At 44.7% G+C, this 12988-nt stretch overlaps 1 protein-coding gene across 1 annotated transcript in view; it reads left to right on the forward strand.

The window, feature by feature from the left end:
- LOC147701144 (uncharacterized) overlaps positions 1-12988 on the forward strand; it is a 70283-nt gene that overhangs the window by 31733 nt on the left and 25562 nt on the right. Inside the window, exon 5 of the mRNA XM_086929310.1 lies at positions 58-210. Within this exon, the coding sequence (XP_086785436.1) occupies positions 58-210 (153 nt within the window). The remainder of the gene's footprint in view (positions 1-57; positions 211-12988) is intronic.

Genomic DNA, 12988 nt, shown 5'->3' on the forward strand with positions numbered 1-12988 from the left:
TTTATTTCTCAGATGTTGTGTAAACACCCCTGGGATGTATTTTCCTTGTTCCCTTAGAGAATCCTGTAAAAGAGACCACGTTGAACGGATACAAGTGTCCAACTTGCTTCACGGACCAATCCTCTGATGGATGCACACCTGAGGGAAACATTTTCTGTGTAGACAAGGAGGAACACTGTGTCACCTACACTAGATCAGGCTCCAGACCAGGTAATCCTCATGGATGATGCATCATTGTTATCAGTTCTTTAATATGGTTGCTTATTAATAAGTCCCAGTAAAAAGCTGCGCATCATGTTGTAAATTGTACAGCACGCTGATACACATGTGCCTTAGAGCACTAGATAAGAATGCTAAAATAAAATAATTGTTTACTTATTAAATAAAATACAATATCATGATTGCCTACCGGTTGGAAAAGACCTGCAATATGGTGGCAGTGCCTTTCAGACAACACCATCCATATAAGGATGTTGGCAGTTTAATGCCTTTTCATGGCAGAGACCCCGCCATGGAAAGGCATGCAGTGTTTACATTGGGGGTCCGTTGCGAGCCTCGGGGGTTGTGGGGATGCACTTGGGGGATACCCATGGTACCCCCACAATGGCATACACAAGGTGGCAGGCCCCACGAAGTGCCTGTCACGTTGTGCATTCCAATGCACAACACGCATTTACAACATTGTGGCGGGTGCTTCTCACAGCCCTGCCGGCCACAATGTTGTATATGTGGGATGCGACCGTCACAGTGGCAGTCACCTCCTAATTGCCGGTGCGGGACCGCGGCAACACTGGCGGCTGGTCCCAGCACTGCTAGGGTGCCGTGCGGACTGTAGTCGGCCTGCCATCCTAATGGACCCCAAAGTACATGGGAGTGAAAAAGGGTAGAGTGGAACAAAAGACAAGGTCAATGTTATGTGAGTGCAGTAGAACCTGAAAAATTTGAACAGGTCAGTGTAACTGGCAAATGACTGCTTGCTTGAGGTACATGCAAACAGAACAATTGATGGACAGAATGCAGAACAATGTCATACATTCACCCCAGTACAGAGATCTGGGTCTAAATCGATCATTTTTATGCTCACCATGCCATTCCAGTTTGGACCCAGTCATATGCAAATCAGTCTTGACCCTGCGCCCAATGGGAACAGTCCAGGTCCTCCCTGGACTTGAAACAAGCATCCTAGGACTGGTTTCAGGCTTTCAGCCCTCATCAGCCAGGATAGCTTGACTCAAGTGCCATGGAGAGCAAGGGACTCAAGTCTGAGCATACTCGTCCCACTCGGGTGACAAATGCAAAAAACAATTGATGGACAGAATGCAGAACAATGTCATACATTCACCCCAGTACAGAGATTTGGGCCTTAATCCATCATTGTTATGCTCACCATGCCATTCTAGTTTGGACCCAGCCATACGCAAATCAGTCTTGGCCCTGCACCCAATGGGAACAGTCCAGCCAGAACTGCCAGGCCAGGTCCTCCCTGAACACAAGCAACCTAGGACCGGTTTCGGGCTTTCAGCCCTCATCAGCTAGGATAGCTTGACTCCAGTGGCATGGAGAGCATGGGACTCATGTCTGAGCATACCTGTCCCACTCGGAGTGAAAAATACAAAAACAACAATTGATGGACAGAATGCAGAACAATGTCATACATTCACCCCAGTACAGAGATACGGGCCTAAATCCCTCGTGTTTTTGCTCACCATGCCATTCCAGATGGACCCAGCCGTATGCAAATCAGTCTTGACCCTGCGCCCAATGGGAACAGTCCAGCCCGAACTGCCTCACCAGGTCCTCCCTGGACTGGAAACAAGCATTCTAGAACCAGTTTCAGATCCTTGTGACTGGGGTGAATGTTTGCATTGTCCAGCATTCTCTCCATCAATTGTTTTTTTTAGCATATGTTACAGTAAGTGAGAAGGGTATGCCCAGACATAGGTGCCATGCTCACTACACCACTGGATTCAAGCTAGCCTTGCTGATGAAGGGTGATGCCCAGAAACCAGTCCCAGGATGCTTGTTTCTAGTCAAAGGGAGGACCTGGCTTGGAAGTTCGGGCTGGACTGTTCCCACAAGGAACAGGGTCAAGACAGATTTGCATATAGCTCGGTCCAAACTGGGGTGGTGTGGTGAGCAAAAGAATGATTGTTTAAACCCAGGGCCATATTATCAAAAAAGGGCGATACATTATATCCGCTTTTATCGACAGGAAACTGCTGCTAAAGCGGAGATAATGGGCTAGATAATATGCCCTTGTGAATTCTCATAGGTTCTGCTGTTACCCTGGACTTCTACGGAAATTCACAAGGGCATATTATCAAGCCCATAATCGCCGCTTTAGTGGCAGTTTCCTGCTGAAAAAAGCAGGGATAATGTATTGCCCTTTCCTGATAATATGGCCCCCAGATCCTTGTGACTGGGGGTGAATGTTTGCATTGTCCAGCATTCTTTCCATCAAATTTTTTTTTTGCTCATGTAACCCTAAGTGGGAAGGGTATGCCCAGACGTGGGTTCCGTGCTCACTACACCACTGGATTCAAGCTAGCCTAGCTGATGAAGGGTGATGCCCAGAAACCGGTCCAAGGATGCTTGTTTCCGGTCCAAGGAGGACATGGCTTGGCAGTTCGGGCTTGACTTTTCCCACAACGAACAGGGTCAAGTCTGATTTGCATATAGCTGGGTCCAAACTGGGATGGTGCGGTGAGCAAAAGAATAATGGATTAAACCCCGATCCTTGTGACTCGGGGTGAATTTTTGCATTGTCCAGCATTTCGTCCATCAATAGTCTTTTTTGCATATGTTACAGTAAGTGAGATGTGTATGCCCAGACGTGGGTTCCTTGCTCACTGTGCCACTGGATTCAAGCTAGCCTGGCTGATGAAGGGTAATGCCCAGAAACCGGTCCCAGGATGCTTGTTTCCGGTCCAGGGAGGACCTGGCTTGGCAGTTTGGGCTGGACTGTTCCCACAAGGAACAGGGTCAAGTCTGATTTGCATATAGCTGGGTCCAAACTGGGATGGTGTGGTGAGCAAAAGAATAATGGATTAAACCCCGTTCCTTGTGACTCGGTGTGAATTTTTGCATTGTCCAGCATTTCGTCCATCAATAGTCTTTTTTGCATATGTTACAGTAAGTGAGATGTGTATGCCCAGACGTGGGTTCCTTGCTCACTGTGCCACTGGATTCAAGCTAGCCTGGCTGATGAAGGGTGATGCCCAGAAACCGGTCCCAGGATGCTTGTTTCCGGTCCAGGGAGGACCTGGCTTGGCAGTTCGGGCTGGACTGTTCCCACAAGGAACAGGGTCAAGACGGATTTGGATATACCTGGGTCCAAACTGGGGTGGTGTGGTGAGCAAAAGAATGGTGGATTAAACCCAGATCCTTGTGACTCGGGGTGAATGTTTGCATTATCCAGCATTCCGTCAATTAAATTTTTTTTTTGCTCATGTCACCCTAAGTGGGATGGGTATGCCCAGACATGGGTCCTGTGCTCACTACACCACTGGATTCAAGCTAGCCTGGCTGATGAAGGGTGATGCCCAGAATCCGGACCCAGGATGCTTGTTTCCGGAACAGGGAGGACTTGGCTTGGCAGTTCGGGCACAACTGTTTGAACAAGGAACATGGTCAAGTCTGATTTGCATATAGCTGGGTCCAAACTGGGGTCGTGTGGTGAGCAAAAGAATAATGGATTAAAGCCCGATCCTTGTGACTCGGGTGATTGTTTGCATTGTCCAGCATTTCGTCCATCAATAGTTTCTTTTGCATATGTTACAGTGAGTGAGATGGGTATGCCCAGACGTGGGTTCCTTGCTCACTGTGCCACTGGATTCAAGCTAGCCAGGCTGATGAATGGTGATGGCCAGAAACCGGTCCCAGGATGCTTGTTTCGGGTCCAGGGAGGACCGGCAGTTCGGGCAGGACTGTTCCCACAAGGAACAGGGTCAAGACGGATTTGTATATACCTGGGTCCAAACTGGGGTGATGTGGTGAGCAAAAGAATGATGGAATAATGCCAGATCCTTGTGACTGGGGGTGAATGTTTGAATTATCCAGCATTCCATCCAGCAATTAATTTTTTTTGCTCATGTCACCCTAAGTGGGATGGGTATGCCCAGACATGGGTCCTGTGTTCACTACACCACTGGATTCAAGCTACCCTGGCTGATGAAGGGTGATGCCCAGAAACCGGTCCCAGGATGCTTGTTTCCGGAACAGGGAGGACCTGGCTTGGCAGTTCGGGCTGGATTGTTCACACAAGGAACAGGGTCAAGACGGATTTGCATATAGCTGGGTCCAAACTGGAATGGTGTGGTGTGCAAAATAATGATGGATTAAACCCAGATCCTTGTGACTGGGGGTGAATGTTTGCACTGACCAGCATTCCGTCCATCAATTGTTTTTTTGCTTGAAGTACGTAGGCGCAACTGACAGAGCTGTACTCTTAGGAAGAACTGCATGTAGAGCTCAAATGAGATTAAAGGTGGGGGATCTCTGCAAGGTAGGCAGAGCTCAAATGAGATTAAGAACAATGGATTTAACTAAGATCTATTGACTGGGGGAGAATGTTTGCATTGTCAGCATTACGCCCATCATTTTTAGCTGTAACACTTTTCATCCTAAGTGGGATGGGTATGCCCAGACTTGTGTCCCTTGCTCACTGTGCAACTAGATTGAAGCTAGCCTGGCTGATGTAGGGTGATGCCCAGAAACCGGTCCCAGGATGCTTTTTTCCGGTCCAGGGAGGACCTGGCTTGGCAGTTCGGGCTGGACTTTTCCCACAAGGAACAGGGTCAAGACTGATTTGCATATAGCTGGGTCCAAACTGGGGTGGTGTGGTGAGCATAATAATGATGGATTAAACCAAGATTATTGTGACTGGGGGTGAATGTTTGCATTGTCCAGCATTCCGTCCATCAATTGATTTTTTATGCTTGAGGTACATAGGCACAACTGACATAGCTGTGCTCTTAGGAAGAACTGCATGTAGAGCTCAAATGAGATTAAAGGTGGGGGATCTCTGCAAGGTGTTTGGCATTTTCATTGATAGATATGACTTAAATACATACACTTTCTCTGTGTGTTTACCACCCAACCAGTATTTTGGTTTCTTTCTCTCTGAGCTTTCTGTTACTTTATCCCATATAATAACACAACAACATAAGAACACCTAAAACTAGACAAGACTGTTGGCTTTGTCTATGATTGTTTGTGTGGAGAAAAACTAGGCAATTGGTTGACCATGTATTCTGAACATCCTATTGACAGGCATTGTGAGCAACTCATACTACTTTTAGTCTCAAGTACAGAGCTCTCAGTCGTGGCTTTTATAAACGCCTGAAGATGGTTTAGTCCAAAGCATGCACCATATAAGAGCAATATGCTACAAAAAAATACAGAAAACCAACATCCTGGAAATAGCTAATATTAATGGAGTACGAGATTAGGACAAGATGTGAAATATAAACCAGAACTCAATCAATGACATGGATTACCTAAAACTGTATTACATTGTTCAGAAATCCCATGGAAGTCAAGGGCATGAATATATGCCCCTATAGGAACCCATTTCAATGTCTGTTCTAAAATACTATTGAGTCTGAGAGCTGAAGGGACCCAGGCATTTAAAGCCTAGTTGCTTAAACAGTTAAGCACATGTACTTTGAACTCCTGTCCTGTTGGGTTGGCCCAATTGCCAGTGGAAGAGTGTTCTAGTGTTTTGGTCCCAGAAGGACCGGACCTAGACGTGCATGGGGGAGTCTATTTGCGGTTATGAAGCAATTGTTGTAAATTGGCAGCGATCAGGTTTGCGTTAGCAGAAGCCATCCTGTATTTAGAGGCTATCCTGCCCGTTTTGTGGAATCCATTTTGTATGCCATGTGCTACCTCGTGTTCACCATGTGCTCTGTCCTACCTTTCTGTTAACTGCTCATTAAATCTGCCTTGAGACAAGATATATTTAGCATCTTCCACCTTCGCACATGCTCAGTTGATCTTGCAGCTGTCTTTGCAGCTGCCACTAGAATGTAATTGTCAGGATGTGTTTGCCAAAAACATCCACTGTTGACTGCATTTTCTGTATGACCATATATGTACCTAAAACCAGCATTTTGTACTTGTACCGCCTTCATTTGAGCCCCTGTGTGGTTATAAAATGACCAATCTCCTTCCATTCAGTGTGCTACTTCATGCATTACCGAAGGGTGCTGTGTGAATGTAGTTCCACCCTATGAGGTTTATTAAATCTTTAATTTCTATTCCAGTTTCTGTGCCAACTTCTCTCCTATTGGTCTAAGGAGTCAGTGCAGAGAAGGGCGAACACCTTGCACTGGTAGGCCTTGCTGAGGCTCACTACTACAAATTGGCGCTCCAACGTGAGGCTCATCAGCGACTCGGATGCCCGAAGGACTGGTCGAAACGAAGCATTGGAATCGCTCTTTGGACAAGATCGCTGCATGAGGAGACCCGAGTCTTGGCAACCACTGCGTTTTTCCTTTCTTTCTGATCTGACCATCCAGGTGGTGCCGGTCCTCAACTGAGATCTCTTCTGTTGATTCACTGTGCAGTGACCATTTGGTCTATTTGAGAACTTGGCAGTTGGAACCTGGAACCATTTGATTGGTAGGAGTCATTCTGCGGCACTTGCTGTTGGTTTTTGATGCCTTGGATTAGTAAGGTAGTTTACTAACACTTAGTGTGGCTTTTGATTTGAAGGATTGGCCAATATTTGTATTTGTTTGTAAGGTATATATAAATTGAAATGTATATAGGCAGGTAATGAGGAGATTTTTCTCTATTAGAATTTGTTTGAACGGCGCAACGTATGAAGAGTACCATAAGCGCTACTTTGATTATAATAGTGCATATTTTGCACTATTTTTGGCATGCCTGTTTCCAGTACACTTCGTAGGATGTGTTGCTTTTGTAGAGGTACCAGTTTGAGACTCACTGAAGCACAACCGGCCCCCCGAGGGAACGCCTAATAGGGACATGTATATTAAGTATGGTATTTCTTCTATAATGTACAGCACGTTATGGAATAAATATACTCGTAAGGATCCTGAGTTGCGTTGGCCTATGCATGGGTCATTTGATTTGCGAAAGATTCAGTATGTGGAACAATGTATGTTTAAGTGAAAGTCTAGGCAAGATATGTTTGACTGTGTGCGAATCCAGGAGAAAGAAGAGCGTGAACAAATGAAGCGTGAGCAAGCCTAGATTGAAAAAGAACAACAAAATAATATTTATGCGAAAGCATTAGAGTTAAAAAACAAGGAAACAAAAGAATTAACAGAGAGAGAGGATAGGGAGGGCCATTTATAGGTAACTGGCCAGTACATTGTTCGGCAATCCCTTTATCCTATCCTTAATAAACCTCAAGATGATTGCTTGTTATTAGATCGTTCTCCACCTCATAAGTCCAATGAGAAATCTTCTACAGATCAGGTTAAAGCGCGAGAAACTTGTTCTAAGTTGCCCACTGCGCGTTCTGCTGAGCTTAGATCTGCTGCTCGCAAAGCCAACAAAGCCACAGGTAATGCTGCTTCTGCCTCTGAAGTTTTAGATGTCATGAAGAATTGGCAGGAAAGGGAGCAAGTATATTTTACAGAGGTGTTTGGCGCAGAAGTAGTTGAACGGTTTAGGAAACATTCTGAGGAATTGGAGCCTTTTGATATAGCAAATGATTGTAAGCAAATGCGCGATGGTCTTTTTCTCTTTTCTCAGGTGGCTGACTTTATCAGGCGTTTGGTTAAATTACGTGTTAAGGCAGTCCGTTTGCGAGAGGAGAAAAAAGCAGCAGACACAGCTGCACAAACATCTCAGACCGGCGTGGCACAAGCTTCTATCTTCGGAACAGATAAGACTATGATAGTTCATGCAAAACCTATGCAGGATGCCGCGCCTTTGTATGTTCCTCCTAGAGGCGAGGGAACAAATGATGATAAAAGTTCTGCCGATTCGAAGGGTTACTTTATTTATAATTGGGTCTATACTCCTTGTAATAGAGCGGATGTTATGGCCCTTAAAATGCATTGCCTGATTGCGCAAAAATCCAGCAGCTTTTTATGAGGAAGTTGAGGGTGCTATTAGCTCTTGTACCGTGACTTTGCCTGATATGGATTTGTTTTTCGGATTGATATTGCCGCCTGACATGTAGATGCCTGATTGCGCAAAAATCCAGCAGCTTTTTATGAGGAAGTTGAGGGTGCTATTAGCTCTTGTACCGTGACTTTGCCTGATATGGATTTGTTTTTCGGATTGATATTGCCGCCTGACATGTAGAGAACTGTGTGTAAAGTTGATGATCGTGCAACTTTTGGGGCATTATGGAAAGAGTTAGAACAAATGGATGTAGAGCATGAGCCTGCACAGAAACCGTTTAAATTGATTTTAGATCTTCCTGCAGCTATATTAGTTAAGTTAAAGACGATTATTCCCCCTAAAAAGATAGATTGGACTGTATTTGCATTGTGTAAGCAAAAGGCAGATGAATCGGTATCAGATGTCTTTACACGCTTTGAGGAGGCATTCCACGATTTTAGTGGCCAGTCATTGTGAAGATGACACGGGTAGGCATCTGTTTGTCGATAAATATGTCGCAAACCTTTTGCCAGGAATAGCTAGTCGCCTAAAGGCCAGTGAGAGTTCATGGACTACCTCTTCTCCGGTTTCTCTTTTGACTATGGCTCAGTATTATGAATGCCAGGAATTAGAAGCGAAGGGCAATGAAGATAAAAAGACTTAAGAGTTGAAAATGAAGGTTATGTTGGCTCAGACTTATGAGCCGCCTTCTAGATAATGATAGAGGTGGACGTGGATCTTATGGTTTGTCCTTTCCTTCCTATACTCGTCCGAATGCGTCTGTTGACCAGTGTGCGTACTGCAAGAAATTTGGACATTGGATTTCTGATTGTCCAGTGCTGCGTGCTCAGCAGTATCCACATGGTCGGGGACAAATGAGAAGTCATTCAGGATATTCAGGGCCTAGAGGAAGCACGCATGATTGCGCTAGAATTGATGCTAATACACGTGGGCAGGATGGGTTTTACACTTTTGATAGGAGGAACCAATATCAAATGCCCGACTATGTGCCATCTGATTTTCAAGATTCTGCTTATGCATAGAATTGCCTAGGATGGGGTAAGGAATCAGTTGAAGTTCCAGTAGAACAGAGGGGTCCCTATGGTACAGCACATGTTTTGGGTTCTACTGATCATTTTCTGGTTGATACAGGAGCTACTCGTAGCGCCTTATCTAAACAATTGGTTCCAAGGTCTCCCCTGTCTGGCTCAACCATTACATCAATAGGGTTCGATGGAACACCTTAACTTAGCGCATTGTCAAAACCACTTGCATTCCATGTTGATACGTTTACTGCTCCATGTCCTTTTTTGCTTTCTCCGAACACACTAGACAATATTGTGGGTCTTGATATGCTCAAGTATTTCAGGGCTACGATACGATATTCTCCTGAAGGAGTACGTGGTATTTTGAATTACAACTACCCCACAATTGAGAGATCTTGTCTTGTTAAAGAAGATACTGCATTAGCTTCACTCCCTAGTACTTTGTGGGCTACATCAGACACAGATGTAGGACAAATGGTTATCCCACCAGTGCATATTAGTGTCAAGGAGGGCGCTTCATTGCCACAATTGCCTTAATTTAAAGTTTCTCAGGAAGGCGAAGAAGCACTTATACGCATTGTTCATGATTTGATTAAAGTTGGGGGTGTGGAAGTAGTCCCGTACAATCTTTGTAACAGTCCTATTCTTCCCATTTTGAAAAAAGATACTGACACTAGGATTTACAGATTCATTATTGGTTCGTGAGAAGTTAACAAGATTGTCGTACCACAATATCCTTTGGTTTCTAACATAACAACACTACTTACTTTGGTTCCTCCGACAGCACCTACATTCTCCGTGATAGACTTGAAAAACGATTTCTTTTCAATCCCTATTCATCCTGATGGCCGATATTTGTTTGGTTTCTCTTTGAATAATCAATCGTATAGATTTTGTAGAGTTCCTCAAGGGTACACTGAGAGTCCTAGTATCTATAGCCAAGCACTGAAAAGAAAACTTGATTCTTTCGTCTTACCCAAAGGAGTGGCTCTCATTCAATATGTCGATGGCATCTTGTTGGAAGCTGATACGCCTGAACTGTGTGAATAGTGTACTTTGTCTTTGCTTTCTTTTCTTGCTACACACCATCATAAAGTGTCACGAAAGAAAATGCAATATTGTAGACCGAAGTGAACCTACTTAGGTCACCTTCTGTCTAAGGAGGACTGTGCACTTACATCAGATCGTATACAAGCAATTTTAGATACATCAGTACCTTCCACTCAGAAAGATGTCCGTGCATTCATTGGTCTGACCTCGTTTTGTAAGCAATAGATATTAGGGTTTTCTCACATTGTCAAACCCTTACTAGCACTTTTGATGAAGGATACTCCAATGCCCCTTCCATGGACAACTGAATGTGAGAATGCTTTTCAACAGTTAGGTCAAGCTCTTTGTTCTACACCAGTGTTAGGCACTCCAGATTACAGAAATAAGTTTACACTCTATGCACACGAGAAAGATGGATGTGCATTTTCAGTTCTAGTACAGACACACTGTGACAAGCAGCGTCCCTGTGCATATTTTTCAGTTGTCCTTGATCCTATTGCTCGTGCATTGCCTGGGTGTTTTCGTTCAGTTGCAGCAACAGCTGTGTCCATACGTCAGAGTGAAGGGATTGTTTTTTCACGCAAACTGTTGGTGCTAGTACCCCATGCAATAGATGCCCTTTTGAATCAGACCAAGACACAACACTTAACTAGTGCCCGTTTGACAGGATATGAATTGACACTGTTAGCACCTCATAGTACCTTGAAGAGATGCGCAAAACTGAACCCAGCCACTTTGTTGCAATATCCTGCGGCTCAGTCTCAGTCAAAGGAGCGTCACAATTGTATATTCCTTACTGAGGAACAGACAAAGGGTTGCTTCGGTTTGCAGGATATGCCCCTTCCAGATGTACATAGGGAACTGTGGGTTGATGGGTCCTGTTTGAAGTTTCCAGATGGTACGACCTTATCTGCATATGCAATTACGACACTTCAGACAGTATTGGAAACAGCTCGCATACCACAGAAGTCAGCTCAAGCAGCTGAACTAATAGCTCTGACACGAGCGTGTGAACTTAGCACTGACTTGCGTGTGAACATCTATACAGACAGCCGCTATGCTTTTGGAGTGGCCCATGATTTTGGCCTGCTTTGGAAGGAAAGAGGCTTTCTTACATCCCACGGGATGCAGATAATGCATGGAGAATTAGTGCAATACCTTTTGACTGCACTGACATATCCGAAGAAGATAGCGATTGTGAAGTGTAGGGCACACAAGAAAGTGACTGACAAGATAGGACAGGGTAATGCTTTTGCTGATCCTGTAGCTCATGAAACTGCAATGCAACGAAGCACTACTTCCATGTACGTAGTGAAGTCTCACTCTGAGCGATGGCATGATGTTAGAACAGAAGTACTACATGTACAGAGATCAGCCTCTGAGGTAGAACTTGAGCAATGGTCTAAAGAAGGAATATTGGACGATGAGGGCTGTTGGCACAACAAAGACATGGATAGATGGAAATTGCCTGCAGCCTATTTACAACCTATGGTTCAAATGGCATATGGGCTGGCACATGTTGGAGCTCTAGCGATAACGACATTGCTTACGCTAGTTTGGGAGCATCCTGAATTGCCAGCACAGCTAAAAGAGTAGTACAGTCTTGTTTAATCTGTTGGCAGTATAATCCTGAAAAGGGACACAAACTCCTACAGGAGGGTTTGCTACACCGACGGCACCTATTGAAGTCTTGCAGATGGATTACATCCAACTTGAACGCTGCAATAATCTGAAATACGTCTTAGTGGTGATATGTGCCTTCAGTAAATGGATAGAGGCATATGCTACAAAGGATAATACAGCTCTCACTACAGCGAAGGTGCTTCTTAAGAAGTTTTTCCCTAGATACAGTGTTTGTAAACTTTTGTGGAGTGACAACGGACCTCATGTTATTGGGCAAGTTGTTGAGCATGTCCTGAAAGGATTAGGGATCAAGCAGAAATTCCATGCAGTCTTCCACCCACAATCAGCAGGATTAGTGGAGAGGTACAACGCCACTTTGAAACTAAAGTTGGCGAAAATACTGGCTTCCACATCTTTGAAGTGGCCGGATGCACTACCCTTGGCAATGTTGTCCATATGATCACCTGCAAGGTCTCAAAATACGGCGGACATCTTGGGTAGGGGCGTAAGCCTAACAGCGCTCTAGCCACCACTACTTAAGGACACGTAAACTCTCCGCGTTAGCGGACGCGATTTGTGGACGCGCCTGCATCAGCGCCGGAGTCACGCCTGAGTCAGCCCGTCTGCGCCCGTCCGCGTCTCGGACGCACCCAGCGGCCATGACTCCTACTCTCCAGCTAAATTTACCGGTATGTGTTAATAACCAGACAATTAGCGATACTATGGCTTCCCCTATTATAAAATATAGTGCAAAGCAGCTTTTAGCTTTAAGAACATTTAGACAACCAGATTGTTGTCTCTTAGACCTAAACAGACAACATAACATCTGTTACGGCTGTTCACTGACAACGAATGCTGTTAGAATTAAAAGGCTTGAGACCCAAACCAATGCTACATGCATTAAATCCAACTCTAAAATATTCACCTTTTTCAGTCTGAACTGTCGTTCTCTGCCCAGACATAAAACTGAAATTTTTAACTTCCTACTGGACGAAGCCCCTGATGCATTGTTCATCACTGAAACGTGGCTCCATGCAAGCTCTGGACCGATGTGGCCATGACCCTCTCAGACTCATATGCGATTATACGCCTTGACAGAATAAATAAAACTGGAGGAGGCATAGCTGTTATTTTTAAAAAAGTCTATACCTGTGAGTTTATAAACCTCCCATGCCCTGGGTGTG

This window comes from Lissotriton vulgaris, chromosome 7 (genome assembly GCF_964263255.1).
Source record: "Lissotriton vulgaris chromosome 7, aLisVul1.2, whole genome shotgun sequence".
Lineage (NCBI taxonomy): Eukaryota > Metazoa > Chordata > Amphibia > Caudata > Salamandridae > Lissotriton > Lissotriton vulgaris.